Source organism: Acomys minous (genome assembly GCF_964271855.1).
Source record: "Acomys minous genome assembly, chromosome: 2".
Lineage (NCBI taxonomy): Eukaryota > Metazoa > Chordata > Mammalia > Rodentia > Muridae > Acomys > Acomys minous.
In genome coordinates, this window is record NC_140484.1 from 119,039,360 (window position 1) to 119,058,319 (window position 18,960).

An 18,960-nucleotide genomic window follows, 5' to 3' on the forward strand; every position below is an offset into this window, starting at 1 on the left:
AGAGTCATTAATGGCCTCTTCTGCTTGACCTTGAGTCACACACACACACACACACACACACACACACACACACACACACACTTCCCTTCCAGCTTCAACTTCCTCTTTCCCTCATCTGCCCTCCCTCCTCTGATCAGAAGCTTGCCCTGACGAACTGTTTACTGTAATAAGAGCAGACTACGGGTGGGGGGGGAGTAACCACCACTTGTTGGTAGCTGGCTAAGAGGCAGAAGTAGGTGGATCTCCATGAGCTTGAGGCGAGCCTTGAAAAAACAAAAGAACGAAACCAAAAACAAATTTCCACGAGGCGACCATGGGGTGACCCTGCTCCTTGCATCTTCCTCTGTCCTTCCTCTTCCACGTCACCTTTTTGCTCTCCTCTCCTGAGCACTGCTCCCCGGGGGAGGCCCTCAGACAGGAGCACACCCCCTCTACTCCCTTAGTGCCTGGGCTAGGACAGGTTCTCCTTGGAATCCATTGATGTAGCTGGATCACAAAAGGCTGTTGCATGTGGCAAAGAAGATGGGCCCCTTGGGGAAGGTCTTGGAGCTGGGGAGTGAACAAGCCTTATGTCTGGGCTCATCCTCTCCCTACGGCAGGAAGCTAAGGCTCCACTCAATCCTGGACTTGGATTTGCTACCAGTGACCAAGAACTACCAGCCTAGCAGCTGAGGACACTGTATCTAGAGGGCAGCAGCCTCTACTTTGGGTGTCTCCAGGCAACCACCTCACCTTCTGGGAACACTCATTCACTCTTCCTCCTATGCTTGGCTCTTAGCAACTCTGTCCTCCTCTACCATCTCTCCCTCTTCTTCTTTTTCTTTCCTCCTCTTTCTTCTTCCTCTTCCTCCTCCTCTGTGCTTCCTAGCACTGCCTTAATTCAAAACCCTGTAGTCCCATTCTCCTCGGTCCCTCCATTGCAATCTTTCTTACTCACCTTCTCAACTCCTTTCAAGAGCAACCAACTCCAAAATTTTCAAGTTCCACTGCTTGATACAAAAACCAAGGACAACATTCAGCCTGAAATATGCATACAGAAGCCCAGAGCAGGCCCATCCTGGTCTCCTTACAGCATCTGTAATGTCTTTGGTTGCCACAAGTGGAAGACTGCTACTGTCACTTAGTAGGTGACATCAAGAAAAGCTGAAGGCACAAGGCAGCCCCCTGACAATGAATTTCCTGAACCCAATTAGTCAAGGAGTAAGAACCATCGGTGTAGAAGCAGAGTCCCAGTTCTGCTACCTGGAGCTGTGTATGTACTTGCTATGAATAAAGCCTCATATGTAACACCGAGAGCATAGACAATTAAATAATAAAAATCATAACACCCTTTATATTGTTGTAAGATGTTCATCAGACAGTACTGAGGTATAGGTGACACAGGTAACAAGCGCCACACAATTGCTCAGCTCTAAAGTGCTTGTTTTCTTGTGACTACATTCTACATATGAGAGGCACAGGTCTACTGGTATTCTTCCCCCCCCCCCCCCCCCCCCGCTAAGTTCTGGGTGTCCAAACCTAGGGATCTCTGGATGCTAGGCCAAGTGCTCAATTATTGACCTGTACTTCCAACCCAATTGAGCTGTACTTCCAACTCTAGAACTGACTCTCTGTCTGTCTGTCTCTGTCTCTGTCTCTGTCTCTCTGTCTCTCTGTCTGTCTGTCTGTCTCTGTCTCTCTGTCTCTCTGTCTCTGTCTCTGTCTCTGTCTCTCTCTCTGTCTCTCTCACACACACACACACACACACACACACACACACACACACACACACCCTTGTGGTAGAAGTGAGAAAGGGCCAGAATTGGTTGCTATACTTGTACATGATTTGGCTTTTACAAAATGTCTTCCCCAGATGGGCAGGTAGCTGCCTGTGCCCTTAGAGATCCACAAACACATGCTATCCCCCCCTCATCCAAGACAGTGGCTCCATCATAAAATAAATTAGCAAATTAAAAAAAAACATACAGAGCTGGGAGATGGTGGCACATTTTTAATCCCAGCACTTGGGAGGCAGAGGCAGGTGGATCTCCATGAGTTCAAGGCCAGCCTGGACTAGAGTGAGTTCCAGAACAGCAAGAGCTGTTACACAGAGAAACCCTGTCTCAAAAAAGAAAAATAAAAACCATAGGCTGCAGAGATGTCTCAGAGGTAAAGAGCTCTTTCTGTTCTCCCAGAGCTTCAATTCCCAGCACTCACATGGTGGCTAACAATTCCAGCACCAGGAGATCTGATGCCCTCTTCTGCCATTCATGGGCAACGCATGCACATGGCCCACAGACATACAGTCAGGCAAAACATGCATACACACAAAATAAAAATAATTGTTTAAAAAACTTACTATATGGAAATTGGGGCTCTAGCCAAAGTAAACCAAAAAAGGCTCTCTGGAGGTGTACCCAAACATGTACACTTTAAAGCCTACCCTGGAAATATGGCCAAAATTTAAATTCCAACAGTCTTGATTCTGCAAATACTTACTTTTAACAACAAAGAAATTTAATGTTGTCTTTGAGAATTACTTTGTCAGAGATACCTATACTGCCCACACATTATCTATCAACTGACATTATATCTGATACTTTTAAATATCATCATTATGAATTATGATGCTGGAATTTTGCTTTGTGTAGAACTTTGATGTGCAAATGTACTTAGTGCATTTTAGGGGCCTTCTTGAGCTTTGTAGAGAGAGGTCTGACTCAAGAGGAAGTTTCTAGGAGTGATGAGGAAACATTCATGGATGTACAGCCTAGGCACTGGGTATTTTGAGAGATCTTCAAGTGCCAGAGTACACAGCAAGGTTGGCATCTGCCAACAAAGCCTTCTCTGGTCTCCTGAAGGAATTGCTTCTTTCTCATCTAGGTCCTTGTGTATGGAGCTTCTCTCAAAGCCCAATACCCATATGAGAGTCACTGACAAAACTCAATGTTCAGACTGGACCAGGTTTTCAATCAAGATGTCTAGTTAGCATCCTGACATTAGTGACTGTGACTGTTCCCCAAGGTGACTCCAACACACAGACAGGGTATTCAGTCTTTGGTGGCAATGCCTGCACCTTGAAGTGTCCAAGTTAGTCTGCATAAAATCCTAGGTAACCTACTTCCTATCTCTCAGTGCATTTATTGGGGGGGGCAGCCTTATACTTACAAGATTGGGAGCTATTTGTCCTGTTATAATAGCTTACATATATCAAAGATAGATTGAGTAGTTGAACAAATAAATAGAGGATAGAGAAGGATATACATTTACTGTCAGAACTTTTCCTTTTTAGTTATTTTTTTAAATTACGTGTATTTGTGTGTTGGGAAAGGCTTGTGAGGGAAGTGCCAGAGCAGGCTAGAAGAGGGCACTAGATCTCCTAGGTCTGAGGTTTCCAGAAGTGGTGAGCCACCTGACGTGGGTGCTGAGATCCCAACTCAGAGCCTTTGGGAAGGCAGTATGAGTACTTGGCCACTAAGCCATCTCTCCAGCCCATAATCACATAGATGACATCATGATTGGGTTGGTTTCAAGGATCAGCTAGAGGTAATGGGGTTCTGCAGTATGAAAGTCACTATAAGATCATAGATCCCCAGTTGAGTAGAGGGCCTGACATCCCAGGTTGGACGCTGAAATAAAGGGAAGATGATTTCCAGAACACAGTGGGCCATGTGTTTAATCCCAGTACTCAGGATGCAAAGGTAGGAGGATTTTAATTTCAAGGCAAAGCTACAGCTCAGAACTACACTTTTTCCATAAAGGAGAAAATTAGGGGAGAAAGAGCAATGCCAAGACATTCATAAACTTCTGACATCTTTATTACATAAACACTGCTTTGGAAAGAAACATAGGCCTCTCTGGTCCTGCAAAGCAAGGGGCTCTGAATGGGAATGCTGAGCTCTTCACCATTAGGATATTAACAAAAACTGATGTCATTTCAAATGCTATTTATTTTAAAAGATGATTTACTCCCCAGATCTAGGCTCCCATCACTAATTCGGTACATTTAATATGGTATTTCTCTTAATGCCATGTTCATGGAGTTCTTCACCTACTGATAAACGGCCTGGGGCAAACCCAAGAAGAACTGTTCCCTTCGTTTAAGACCTACAATTGATGAGAGCAGAGCCTGAGAGGTCACATGTATGCCCTCTGTGTCACGACGTGTTGATGCCCATGGCCTGTTCCACAGCACAGGTATCCTCTGCGGGAGGCTTGGGGACATCCAGCATGGTGGTTGACTTGTCTCTGGGATTTCTGGTAACTAGCATCCAGTGGTTCTTGGGTTTTTCAACTTTGTGTGAATCCAGATGTGTGTGAGCTGCAACCTCAATTTCCTTCCCAAAATAGGTCCTGCAGCAAAAAGGAATGAATTTCAGTTAGAAACTGAGTGACAGCACTCCATGAATGTTTGCTCATCACTCCTAGAAACTTCCTCTTGAGTCAGACCTCTCTCTATAAAGCTCAAGAAGGCCCCTAAAATGCAGTACATTTGCACATCAAAGTTCTACACAAAGCAAAATTCCAGCATCATAATTCATAATGATGAAATTTAAAAGTATCAGATATAATGTCAGTTGATAGGTAATGTGTGGGCAGTGTAGGTATCTCTGACAAAGTAATTCTCAAAGACAACATTAAATTTCTTTGGTGTTAAAAGTAAGTATTTGCAGAATCAAGACTGCTGGAATTTAAATTTTGGCCAATCAGGATTCTGGTAATGAACATATGGACCACCTCTGAATTTATTTAATTTAATTTGGGGGGGTACAGTCTTAATCAGTTTAATAACCTGCTTCTGAATTACAGAATAAATTGTCACTTGACAAAATGAGATATCTGATGTGCCAACTGAGTAGTTAATCTCTGCATCTGCACGTAGAGCCGAAATTCTCAAATGTTGTTGAGCATTAACAAGTATTTTTACATATTTGACTTGGGTATGCTTAAGAGTAGGTAAAAAAGATGAAAACTAAAAATTGGTCCTTACTTTTAAATAATTTCTAATAAGCCTTGGTAATAAAAATAAATCAACGTTGTCGTTTTTAATTCAATATCTAAAGACCTCTTATGACTAGATATGGAGTTTTCATCAACGTCTCTGCTTTTACATGCTTGACCCTGAGCCAACCATGGCATTCTCCTGAACCTGGCAGTGTGGTACCTTAGGGAGAGATGGCGGTGAACTGCCAGGGCTCGGTTGGTGTGGCGATGATAGATGACAATTTTTTCATTTGCCTTTACAGGAAGGAAAAGAAAATGCTATTAGTACTCTGTCCAGGTTCCTAGAAGCAAAAGTCTAGAAATAAATGAATATATCCATTTCTATCTATAACATAAAGGCTAGGGGGTCCACGATGGTTTTGACGAAATGCATTGTGGTAGACATCTACATGGTAGGATAATCATTCATTGAATAAGATTTTTGACAACGTGAATATTGCTGATGGCATTAAGTACACACTCACACATATGTATGTATCCAGGAGTTCCTATTTGTGTATATGGCATATATACATGTTTGTGTGGGTGGGAGCCTGCTGTATATATGTGTTCATGCCTATGGAGGCCAGAAATGACACTGGGTATCTGTCCACTGCATCCCACCTTATTCTTTGAGAAAGGATCTTTCATGCTGCCTGCCTCCCTGGCACATGAGATCCCTCAAACTTGTGTAGCACTGCGCAGCACTCTATCCACTGAGATGTCTCTATAGCCACTCATGATGTCATTCATATATATTCATAGCAAATAAAGTGGTTGCTTCTGGAATACGGAACTAATACTAGTGGTTTGTACATTAATGACTCTGGAAGTGAATATGTCTTGTGTTTATAATTAGGAAAAAAATTACTTTCTGGGCACTGGTGCTTGACTGTTTCACACACACACACACACACACACACACACACACACACACACACAGACACACTAGTCTAGAACTCATGATCCTCATGCCTCAGCCTCCGGAATGTTGGGATTACAGATGTGAGCCACTACAACTAGCCAAGTAAATATTATCTTATAGCCCTGACTCTTGTGAGATAAGCACTGTCCATGGAAGAAGGTCAGCCCTGGCATGTGAGCTTTGTCTGGTACCCAAGGCCATGCCCTCCTGGTGAGCAGAGTCCATTTCCACAGAACTCCACATCAGTTAAGGCCAGTTAGATAAATGGGGTCTGGACAGGACTAAGACCAATCCAGTCACATATGAACTAAAAAAGATGAGCAATCACCAAGCCAGAAAGGTGTGGCCACCCATCTTTCTTTCTTGCTTGCTTTCTCACTAATCTCTGTCTGGCACCTGTCTGCTCTCCCTTGAGAGAGGAGCTGTTGTCATGCCCAGTTGTAAGATCTCCCTCGCCTTCCTGTCAGCTCCCAAGCCCCGCAATGCCCTCCACTACTGTCTCATACCTAATCAATGTCTCTCAGCATCCTTCCTGACAGCACCTGCTTGAGGCGTCCCACTTGCCCAATACATTTTTGCCCTGTCTCCACAGCTGATGTATCCAGCTTGCTCAGCCATTAGCTAAAGCTGGAGGTCTGCTGAGACAGCTACAGCATATGCAGGTACCTTGGGGAGGCCTGGGCAGACATGCAAGCTTCCCTGAGTGAAGGTCAGAGACCTGCCTGGACCATGAGGTGAATCATCCATAGAGCCAAGAGTTTCAGCAGTCACACTCCTCCTTCAAAGGAGCACAACCAGAGCCACTCAGACAGCAATGAGCTGCCTGCTGCTCATGTGACCTAACCTTCGGGTCCTCACAAAACTCCCTAAGGAGCTACCACGAGCACTTTTTTTTTCCCATGAGCACTTCTAACTTACACTGGCTATAGGCAATGTAGCCATAACCACTGCCATCCTAGAAAAGCCATGTTAGGGGGGGGGATGGCTACAGAGAAGATTCTGCCAAGCTTGCTTCATTGTGGATAAGGAGGGATAAACCTCCAGGTAGCAAAAATACTTCAGGACCCGGGGTCCCCTGCTAAAGCTTTGAAGAGATAGACCCACTGTGTAGGGAAGAATCAGAGTAGCCTGTGACTATAGCCCCTTTTAGTGCCATTCCAAGGCTTTGGATTTGAGAGGTAGCCAGCTTTCTCTGTGCCCGTGGGAACCTCATGTCTTGTGCTCTGGAGCATTTGGCCCAGAGTCCGAAGTGGGAGTGACCCTGGACCGTGCCTGCCTCGGTAGCTGCTTGATGTACTCATCTCTTCCCTCAGCTTCCCAGGATCTTTTGAGATGAGAACTTAAGTCAAGCAAAGTAATGCCTGTTCCAGCACTTGAAAGAATGGAGAGTCTCAGGCCAGCCTGGGCTACCGAGTGAGGAAAGAGATGGGCTGGTGGGGGTGGGGCGAGAGGGGAGGACGGAAGGAGGTGAAGAAACAAAGGGAAGGGAAGAGAAAGGGATAGAAATAGAGAAAGGAAGACAAGACAGGGTTGGAGGAAGGAAAGGAAAAGAAGAGATGGGGAAGGAAGAGTAAAAAGGAAGAAAAGAAGAAAAGGAGGTCAGGAGAAAATGAGAGAAGAAAAAAGAGCAAGGGAGGGAAGCAGGCTGACCTAATGAGGTCTGTTTGGATGAGGTTGGGAAGCTGTTTTGTGCATTGGGATCTCATACAGAGCAGATAGCCTGTATTGAGCATGTCCAGGGCTCCTGGATCATTTGCACAGTGCTAAGGGTGATTCTAGCCTGCAGCCAGGATCAGGAGTATGGAGTGCTGCCTCGAACTGGTGCTATCCACATTGGAGTTTAAATGAAAGGAAAAAGAGAACGTCTACTTGCTATTGGAGCTACAGTGAGCCTCTGCTTGACTGACAAGTGTGAGCCACAGCCCTTCCTTGCACAGACCCCGGGGGCCCAGTGTCCCACATGCCAAGCTCACCCTGACTGGGAAGCCTTCATATTCCAGGCGCAGTTGGGGGTCGAGGAAGGCAGCCTGCCAGCAGTTCAGATGGGAGACCTCATCCGTCAGAGTCACCTCCTGGAGCCAGGACTTTTTAGAAGACTTCAGATGGCTCCTATGGTCACTTGTTAAATACAGCTGGAAACAGCAGCAAACACATGATCTCAGTCACAACTACCCAAAAAGGTGGGGAATGAGTGACCAATGGCACTGTACTGCAAGCAGACACACACACACACACACACACACACACACACACACACACACACACACACACACAAACCAGTTTCTGGAATCCTGTTTCTAGCCACCCTATGAGAAAGCACAACACTCCCCTTCCTTAGGAACATGTCAGAATAGCATCTCTCCTCCTCTTTCCCTCCCTCCCTCCTTCTCCATATCCCTCTCCTCTTTCCTGGGATGGTTTTAATGAGAATAGCCCCATGCTCATGTGTTTGAGCACTTGGTACCCATTTGCTGAGACTATTTGGGAAGGATTAGTAGGTGTGGCCTTGTTGGAGGAGGTGTGTCCCTGAGGTGGGCTTTGAGGTTTCAAAAGCCCATGCCATTCTCAGCTAGCTCTCTGTCTTTCTGCCTCCTGCCTGAAGACCAGCTGCGCTGCTCTAGCACCATCTCTGCCTAGCTGCTGCCATTCCCCCTGCCGTGCTCTCAGACTCTTAACAATCTAGAACTGTGGCCTTCCAAATTAAATTAAATTTCTTTCCTAGCCTGCCTTGGCCCTGGTGTTTTTTTTTTTCATAGCAATGGAAAGGTAACACATTTTCCATATTCCTTTTTTTTTTCCCTCCCTTTCTCTTTCAAAACGTGGAGCCTGGGTTTGTGTCTTATGCACTATAAATAACACTGCTGACACTGGGCATCTGAGATCAGGTCCCCTCTTCAACCCGGAGCCATCACAGCTGGCACTTGCTAGTGAGTCTACGGAGTGACCCTGACCATCTGGAATCCATGTTCCCATTGAGAATAGATGCCAACTGCGTGGCTATGCTTTGCCAAAAGCTGAACCATCTCATCGGAAGTCCAGAATATTTGTTCATTCGCCTTCACCTTGAACATGAATGTGGTTTCTCTGTCTTTTAGCAAGTTTTTAATGTGTTCAAAATTTTAATAAGTATTTTATTAATGTGTATGAGTAATTCATCAGCATGTATGAATGCTCTCTTTGTGTGTGTGCCTGGTGCCTGCCAAGGTCAGAAGAAGGTATCCTATTGTGAGCCACCATGTGGGTGCTGGGAAGTAAACCCAGGTCTTCTACAAAAGCAGTACATGCTCTTAACCATTGAGCCATCTCCTTGGCCCCTTGTGAATGTTTTTTATCTGTGAGGCTGTCCTTGGGGTGAGACAAAGGAGGTGTAAGTGAGTTATAATCCTCTGTGCATTCTCTACCCAGCAAGAGAGGAGATGAAGATGGCATAAGTGAGCTATGATCTGTTGTACATTTTCTACCCAGCAAGAGAGGAGTTGGGCTGTGAATAAGAGACCTATCTTGCTACCCTCTGGATGTTGACTGCTTCCCACATGGCTGGTGACGTTGATGGGATAAAAGGCTTCGGGGAAGGATCTTCTATGCTTACAGGTGTTCCTCGGGAGCCAGAACAAACTAAGCAGGCCTGAACCGCAGCTGCCATTGGGAATGAAAAGATGGCTGGTGTGTGCTACGGAGAAAGAGCTGGGCCTGCGTGGGGAAGGACTTCGCTGCAGTGACATTCAAAAAAACCCCATACAGGAAGAAATAACAATATCAAGACCAGGCCTACTACCACGCGAAGAGAGCCATAAACCCAACCAAGATCTAAAACACCTTCCTAAGAGAAACTGAAAGACATCTCACAAGACTAAAAACTCCAAACTTATTAATAAAAAAAGCATTCAATTTTACAGTGCCAAGCGAACACAAAGTGACTTTTTCCTACAGAGGCGGAGGGATAGGAAAAGATAATTATTGCATTTAGCTCAAAGATTAAGTCCTAATGTAATTCAGACAGAGAGAGATAATGGGGAGAAACAAAGATCTGTCAAAGTGTATTATGGCGATGTATAATTACAACACTATAGTCCCAGGGTAAAAATAGACAACTTCAGTGGATCAAAATAGAACATTCAGGAAGAGTACACGGTGCGTAGGATAATTTAATATATGCTTAGAAGAGCATGGTGCATCGAGGAAGAATTATTCAAGAGGTAACGTGAGAGAGATGAACATTTGAGAAGCTCGGGTGGAAAGCCTTTTACCGAAATAAATCTCAAGTGTGTTAAAGAATAAATTTAAACCAACGTCAAACTGTAAACACCTGGAGAGTAGTACTTGTTCTTCTTATCAGATCTCTAACAGACTACACATTAAAAGCAATGGAGGGGCGAAGGAGCTGACTCAGAGAACAAAAGCTCTTCCTGCACAAGCCTAGTGGCCTGTGTTCAGCTCCACGGAGCCCACAGAAAACAAGTAGATACAGTGGTGTGTGCGCCTGTGATCCCAGCCGTCCTGTAGTAAGACAGGAGGCAGAGGTAAGAGAACTGTCTGGAATCCCGTGGGCCAACTAGCCAGGAATGCACAGTGTAAATAGCAAAAATGAGAGAGACCCTCAAACATGGTAGAAAACGAAAACTGACTTCTAAATGGTGTCCTACACACACACACACAGAGAGAGAGAGAGAGAGAGAGGGGGGGGGAGGGAGAAACTTCAAAGGAAAACTGATAGATTTTACTCAAAAATACAACTACAATATAAATAAACCCAGTCAATTCAGAGGCAAAGGACATGTGCTTCCCAGGGCAAAAGAATGAGGATATAGGAGAGGAGAGGGCAAAATTACAGGGAGGAAATACAGGTGCGGCATCATTTACATACCCTTTCCTGTTTGTCCATTTGTTCAAATTAATGAAGACTTAAATTATGGCATTTGTCACACTTTAGTGCCGTTTGTATTTACTGTTGCTGAGAGTAAAAGCTAGTACAATCAACTTAAAAAGAAATGGTTACATGTTATCTTAAAAAAAAACAAAAAGAAAAAACAGGATTGCAGGTTGTAACATAGGCTGGCCTGGAACTGGTGGCAATCCTCCTGCTTCAGCACCCAAATGCTGAAATTATAGATGTGTGTCACTATATCCAGCTTTCGATATTTCTGATTGTATTCACATTCTTTGCTTGTTTGTTTCGAGGCAGGGATTCTCTGTGTAGCCTTGGCTGCCCTGGACTCATTTTGTAGACCAGGCTGACCTCGAACTCACAGTGATCCACCTGCCCCTGCCTCCCTCAGTGCTGTATACGGGCTTTCACCATCACTCCCAGCTTATATTCACATTCTTGACATCAATAATTTTATGCCAAAAAATCTATTCTGAAGACAGACTCACTAGCTAGGCTTTTGGGGGCGTGGGGCTTTAAGCATCTACACCTAGATACACATGGAACCTTATGTAGGACATAAAAATAGAATAACAAACCTAATTGGTTAGGTATGTCGAATGTTGGCACATACCTGTCATCTCGGTACTCAGAAGGCTGAGGCAAGAAGAACACTAGTTCAAGGCCAGGCTTAGCTGATTAGTCAGACAAACAGGAGAGGAGAGAAAAGGGGAGAGAAGAGGAGGAGAGACAAATATATTCAACTGCCCGAACATAGAATAAAGGCTGAGTAGCTATAACCCTGCCACACAAGAAGATGTATTAGGCTCTCCAGAAGCATAATTGTTAAGAAGAGCTTTGGAAACACTGGAGGACAGAGAACCTGGGCGTTCATTACAGACACATACGACTTTTGTTTTTTGAAGAAGACATATAGAATGGCACAGATAGAAGAAGCCGAACACGTGTGCCGATCCCTCAGTGCAACACTCCTGTCTCAATGACTTAGCGGTTCAATTTTGCGTCTAAACTCAGAATGCACATCACCACCTATGTATGCATGGCATAATTTGCCTGGCACCACTGGTTTGTCTTTGTGGTACCAAAAAAAAAAAAAAAAAAAGATGAGAAAATGGTGTGGGTTTTTTTTTTTTCATTATTGTCAGGAAATCCTCACAAGACACAGAGTGCAGGAGGAGGGGGCTCATTTGGGCTCACAGTTTAAGGAGTTAGTCTTTCATGATGGGGAAGACTTGGAACAGCTTATGACTGTAGCAGTACATGTGAGGCCACTGATTACATCTCAGTGGACCAAGGAGCAGAGAGACTGGGCCAGAACCCCAGAGAGCTATAACCCTTAAAGCCTTCCCTTGACTGCAAATCACTTCCTCCAGTTGGTCCCCACCTCCCAGAGGAGCACCGCCAGTTGGGAACTCAGTATTCCAACACAGGAGCATATATATATAGGGACACATTTCACATCCAAGCCATAACAATACACACAGTCCCAGCTCTGCCATTTAGCAGCTGAACTTCTATGTCCCCAGTGCCTTTGTGTCAGAGACTCACTTGAAAAAAAAATGAGTTAATATATTGGAAGCAATTGTGGCAGTGCCCGCATGGTGCTCAAATTTTATGAGTCCCTGACTCAAACGTTCATTTACACAAATCCTTAATCCACAGCTTGCACTTGAAGTTCTGGTTCTGTTGTCCATTGTGTTTTGTTGAGATGAGTCTCATTCTATGGTCCAGGTGAGTCTCAAACTCATGGCAATCCTCCAGTCTCAATTCCTCAAGTAAATAGGTGTGTATAGACACCTGGCCTATTATACTTGATTATCTCCAAAACAAAAGAAGATCTTGGAGACTCGAGCACCTTGACTTCTGCAAACTCACGTTGCCCTTATTGCTTCTTAGGGAAAACAAAACAAAACCCATGTGTGCTAGCAAAAAGATTAAACTGCCAGAGCTGGCCTCAATGGTCCATGCTATTGTCCCAGTTATGTGGGCCACTGAGACAGAAGGATCACTTTGAGTCTAGGAGTTCGAGATTAATCCAGAGAGTGTGTGCCTTGCTTGCTAGTATTGGTGGAATACAACAAATGTCAGTTAATTTACTGTTTAAAGTGGCATAAACTTCTGCCTTTTGACAGCTGCGTTACAAAAAGACTTTTCTCTCTTCACTCCTTAGCTTTTAAGGGTAGGGGTGTTGTTTGTTTTGTTATTTACAACGTTATGGGGAAAGAATCAGGCACACAAAGGAACCCACAGACTGAATCCAGCAGAAGTGGAGCTCTCATCTGCACAGTCCCTTCTGGAGGCTCCTGTTGGCTTCCTTGGAAAATAAGAATGATAGGTGACCGTAGGCAGGCAGGAGAGCACTCACCATCTTGCATTCCAGTCCTGCCACTATCCCGAGGCAGAAGCTCTGCCCATACCGAAGGACTTGACCCGTTTCATTGTTGCTTGTGTTCTCACTGGAGGGCAAGAGCGATGGGAGAAAGTGAAGACTCTGCCTCACCCCCACACTTTTCTTGACAGTGTATAGTTACATACTGCCAGGGACCAAATGGCTTGAGGCCGACCCCCACCCATTCAGCATTTGCAGCAAACATCCTGCTGGGCCACTCATTAGGTATGCAAGGCATCCGACTTAGTCCTGAGAAGACAGCGATCTGATCCTGAGATAACCACAGAGACATCCTGCTTTGTCTCACCTGGAAGACCCCTCCCCTTGCAAATGTTCCCGGGGCTCACCCCCAGAAGATTTTGTACTTTTCCACTACTCTCCTTGCGTACCCCCGCCCTCACTAAAGCAGGTTTTAAAAAGCCTGCCATTACCTTCAATAAACGGCTCTTGACAAGCAACTGTTCGCTTGAGCTCTGCGTCTCTCTCGCCCATGTCTTTAACTACAGGTTGCGACCCCCCTCGGCCCCCCAATAACTGACCAGCTGGACTGGTTGGTGGACTAGTTACATGGACTAGTTATCCTAGTTACATGGACTAGTTATCTGGCGCCCAACGTGGGGCCCGAGCAGGGTGGGGAGAAGGGTAGTAAGCCAGGGGGAGGCAAGGTTAGGGTTAGGGAAATAACATACCGTACTAAATTAAGAAACCCAAGTCCCTCTTCGTCCTGTTTTGTTCACCATGGCAAAGACCTCAGTCATCCCAAATAACATCAAGAGAAACTGGTGAGAATCAAGGCTAGAATCCATCATCAATTTATGTGAGGTTCATTGAAATATTCTTGAAGGTTTTTTTTTTCTTGAATTAATCTATTCATGTCTTTATTTGGGAGGAAATAGTAGGACGCCATTATGTTGCAGGTGGTTCCTCCCATCCCTTAGCTCCCAGAATAAACACTCAGGAGACTCGCTAAATGTTATGCAAATGCACAGGCCATATAGCTAGGCTCTTCTCCAACTAGCTCATAACTTAAAATAACCCATCCTACTAATTTACATTCTGCCACATAGCTGGTTACCTGAGTTCAGGCACCTTGCATCCACCTTCCTCACAGCGTGGTGGTTGAATCTCCTGTGCTTCTCTCTACCCCAGAATCCTTTGGGCCAGCCAGATGTCCTGCCTTATTTCTTGCCTAAGCTATAGGCCACAGGTTTTTTAATTGACAGGTGTTGCATCCATACAATTCGCAGGAGATTCCTTCTACATTTGTGGAAATGCACGGCTTTGTTTTTTGGTGTTTTGAGACAGTCTCACAATGAAGCCCAGGCTGGCCTTGGATTCACAATGTAGCCCAAATTGACATGGGACTTGCAGGAATCCTCCTGTCTCATCCTCCTGAGAGTGCTTGGGTTGCAGGAGTAAGCCACCACATCCATCTATAAAAATCTTTTTCTTCCAGCCTTAAGTAGCCTGCTATTCCCTGCCCTGCCTCGCAGATCAAATCCAGCCAGATGGACTGAAGGTTATACCTCTGCAGGCATTAAATAAAACCTTCCCCCATACTCTTCCAGGGAATAAAAATGGTCATCAAGTTAAAGTTGTTTTACTATAAACCATCTCTACTCAAGAAAATTAGATGCAGGATGCTGATGACAGGTTCTATTCTTGTCACTGAAACATTGTCACAAAGTCTTTAACAAAGTGAAATCGGTGGGTTTAATTGAGATTGCATGTTTCTAAGGGTCCTGTTGGTCATTTCCAAAACCTCAAGTAAGTTTTCAGTACACAGTTGATTTTAAAAGAGTAAAGCCCATCTCAAACAACTTTCTTCTAAATGCCTATTTTGTTTCAATGCTAACATAAAAGTATCAAAGTCACTGTACCCACCCTTGTGAGCACAAAGCATCCTGTCATGTTGCTTGAAAGACCCCTCTTTGCTTCCAGGCAGAATGTAAAGACAATTCTCTGGATCTGATCATCATGAAGCAAGCATTTTGATTTGAACACTGATAGCTTATTATCCTGCTGTTTTAGACAAACATGGGCATGTAAAGGACCCTCGACAATATTTTTCAAGTAAGCAAGCATGGTGAGACCTCAGAAAATGTCCCATCACCATCTAATTTGTGTGCATGCGCGTGTGTGCGTGCACACGAGCGCATGCATGCATGTGTTCACAAGCACAGAGGTATTCCTCGAGTGCTGGTCACCTTTAAAAGATAAAAAGAACCACAGAGTCTCTCGTTTGGCCAGAAATTCAGCAAGTAAGCTAGTTTCAGGGATCTGCATGTCTCTGCCTCCCCAGCCCAGGAATTACAAGTATATGGCACCACATTAGGCTTTTTCCCCCCCTTTTTAATAAGGGTTCTAGGGCCAGGCATGGTGGCACACATCTGTAACCCCAGCACTCTGGGAGGCAGAGGCAGGCAGATCCCTGTGAATTCAAGGACAGCCTGGTCTACAGAGTGAGTTTCAGGACAGCCAAGGCTACTCAGAGAAATCCTGTCTCAAAAAACAAAAACAATCAAACAAAAAACAAAGAAAAAAAAAGATTCCAACTCGGGTCCTCAGACATATGAAGCAAACACTTACTGACTAGTGCCTTCTCATTTCAGAGTGTTTTAAAGCTATGAAACTGTGATGCTCTGAAACTGGGTGTCTCTACCTCAGAATGATGAAGGTGTTCCTGTTCATTGGGACCATGGTCTGAACAGCACTCACGCCACAGGGTATTTCTAATTCGTCATGCAGCTGTGACTTAACTTCATCTGGGCTCATGCACAGGCACAGGTCTCCTTCCTGAAACACACCAGCTTCCTCCCCCCGGGCGTGGTCAGGGTTCACAAGCATCACGTTATTGCCATAGTGGGCAAATCCATCTTCAGATACCGAAAGCTGCATCTACAATTTTAATAAGAATTTCCCAGTAAGCCAAACAGTTTCTTGGCTGCTGAGGCCAAGAACCCTCCCAAGTGTACCTCCTTATACTTTATGTGTGCAAGCATTAATCCATCCCTTTATTGGGAAAATGCAACCATAATTAAGTAAACATAAAGAAGAGCAGACTTCCCTTAATGTTCTTAAAATCTAGAGGAATTTTAAACATTGTACTTTTCAGATTAATTTTTTAAAAAGTATCCCAAATGGTTACTTGTTTATAGAAACTTTGCTTGCTTAACTCACTTAACTAAACAGAATTTTTGAAATTCGCCTTGGAATTTAACATTACCGGTCTCAAGAAATTCTTTTTCCACCTTCTGTTTCTCTGAATAAGAAGTTCTCCCTTCTCCCTTTTCTCTAAGAAGTCTTTCATGCGCTCCTGGGGATGCAGAAACAGAATAAAGGGGGAGCCCAAAACAGAACACTGGCAGCTTTTCCCTCAAAAGCATCTCAAGCTCAAAGACGGTTTGAGAATACAAAAGGAAATGTGATCGCTCTAGGGACGGCAGAAACGTCCTCAGCACGACATGGTGGAATGCTTAGAAGAAGAAGAAAAAAAAAATGAGAAGAGAAAGGCTGGAGGAAGAAAAAGAGAGGGCCCCTGTGCTTATCTCACCCAGAAACAATCAGGAGTGGTATTTAGAGGCCAGCAGTCTCTACTGAGGTTCCGCTTGACTGTGGGGTGAGTGTGTGGAAAGCCCAGACCTCGCTACCCGCTTAAAACCCAGACCCCTCCAACACCTAGAAATGCCACAAAGCTAGTGAAGGCAGAGGGCCCAGGAGGAGGTAAGCTGCGCTTGCTCTAGGTACAGGAAGGGTAGAGCGGGACACCCAGTGACGCCGGTGTTCAGAGACAGCCAGTGAGCTACTTCAGGTATAGCAAAGATGGGGGACACGGTGAGGATGAGTGAGAGAAGGCTACGTGCTCAGCAGAGATGGAGGATGCAGGATAGGGGTCTGGGATCCTAGGGACGCGGCAGCGCTCTTTGCACCTCCTCCAGGTAGACGTCTTCGTTCCAGTTGCCCATCCGGACTCCAGGACCATACAAGTTCTGCGCCATCGTCCCCTGCTTTCTAGAAAGCTGGCCTTCAGGGACGCCCAGCGTTAGCGCGCTTCGTTGCCTTGACGACCAGGCAGCACCCGATTGGTTAAGGTCTTCTTGGCTAGCCAATAAATGACAGCACACAGAATGTGTTGGTCCTGCCTTAGGCTGCCAAGTACTCTCCACCTCGCTCGGCCCCTCCCATCACTGCCACTGTTTTAAGATAAACAGCACTGGACGGGTCACAGAATGGGACACTGTTCCAAATTCCAAATTTGCAGGCACTCTTGGTAAAGTAAAATAAAATAAAATTAATTAATTAATTAATTAAAAAAAAAAAGGTTTGTTGTAGCCAACTTTCCTAACGAGGATATTGTCTTGTGAGTAGGAGGAATAAACAGGTAGGACCACTGCCTGGTGCTGGCTGCTGGTTGAATACATTCATTAATTCCCCAGTGTCCAGCACCTGCCAACACAGACAAGAAATGGAAAGTGAGAGCCAAACCAAGCCAATCAGGGAAGCCAGATCCTGGAAACAAATTGCTTCAGGATATGGTAGTCCATATAAGCCACCAAAGGGAAGGAGGAACTGGAGACTTATGGATAAGTCATTACTGCCATGGGTGTGTGTGTGTGTGTGTGTGTGTGTGTGTGTGTGTGTGTGCGCGCGCGCGCGCGTGCGTGCCTGCATGTGCGAGAGAGAGAGAGAGAGAGAGAGAGAGAGAGAGAGAGAGAGAGAGAGAGAGAGAGAATATTAGGGCAAACTTGTAGGTAAAAGGCTCCTCATAGACCTGGAAGGACCTAAGCTGAGAAGCTGTATCATAGGACACAAAAATAGGAATATTCTGTTCCTTTGTGACTCCACTGACTCTGTCCCTCCAACGTGCTAGATCAGACATTACATTGGAGCAGACACAGGTCACTCTGATTCTGTGATGAACTGGAAACAGATTCAGTGAAGCTAGCAGCATACCTAAGTTCAAACTGCTAAGCCCGCCCTTGCAGCCATGGGGCACAATAGACATTTACTGCAACTGTTCATACCGGATCACAGAAATCTGAAAGCAAGCTGTTGCCTAGTGATGTCACAGCAGTACCCGTCAAGCCACGGAGCATCGCTCACATGCTTTCAGTGATGCTGGTATGAAAGAAACACCTGTGTGCTGTCTGCTGAACAAAAGCACAGCACACACAATCCTGGTTAGCACATACGACTCATAATGACACTAAATAACTATGTTACTGGCTCATTGCTTATGATAGGGTGTGTCTACCCCTATTTTAAAAGGTATACCTACTGCTTATTATGGGATACTATAAAGCAGTGTGTGAGGTAACCCTGGAAGCAATCTCCTGCAGCTCCTACTGGGACACCTCCAGACGGTCTCGTTTGCTGTTGTGCTGTTCTGTTTACTACCATCCAAAACATTCAAAACCAATACTTATGTTGGAGAGAACTTTAATGTGGAAAGATTGACCTGGAAGCAAAGTTCAAAGTGATTTTTTTCTCCCCAAATTCACAAATCAACGACGGCTATTAGGGAGTGCATGTCCCTAAGGTTAACAACACTAACAGAAGCATGAGGAGGGCCCGCAGCAGAAACAGAGGAACTTTAAGATCTTGGCAATCACTTGAAGTACAGCCCCAAGAAGCATCCCTGCTCCAGCCATGTATGTTGGCCCATGCCTGTAATCCCAGCACTCCCCATGTGGCGGCCGAAGGATCAGGAGTTCAAGGTCATATTCAAGCAGGAAGTTAAGTTTGAGGCCAGCCTAGGCTATGTGAAAAGTATCTCAAAAAAGCATGGGGGTTGCTGGA

At 45.0% G+C, this 18,960-nt stretch overlaps 1 protein-coding gene across 1 annotated transcript; it reads right to left on the reverse strand.

The window, feature by feature from the left end:
• Window positions 1-3,779: 3,779 nt before the first annotated feature.
• On the reverse strand, window positions 3,780-17,237 carry CFAP161 (cilia and flagella associated protein 161). The gene is made up of 7 exons (XM_084772473.1): window positions 17,091-17,237; window positions 16,388-16,477; window positions 15,824-16,059; window positions 13,138-13,228; window positions 7,861-8,019; window positions 5,144-5,217; window positions 3,780-4,332 (listed from the first exon to the last, which is right to left on the reverse strand). The coding sequence occupies exons 1-7, from the start codon at window positions 17,157-17,159 to the stop codon at window positions 4,137-4,139; spliced, it is 915 nt and encodes a 304-aa protein (XP_084628599.1). The 5' UTR covers window positions 17,160-17,237; the 3' UTR covers window positions 3,780-4,136.
• Window positions 17,238-18,960: the final 1,723 nt, after the last annotated feature.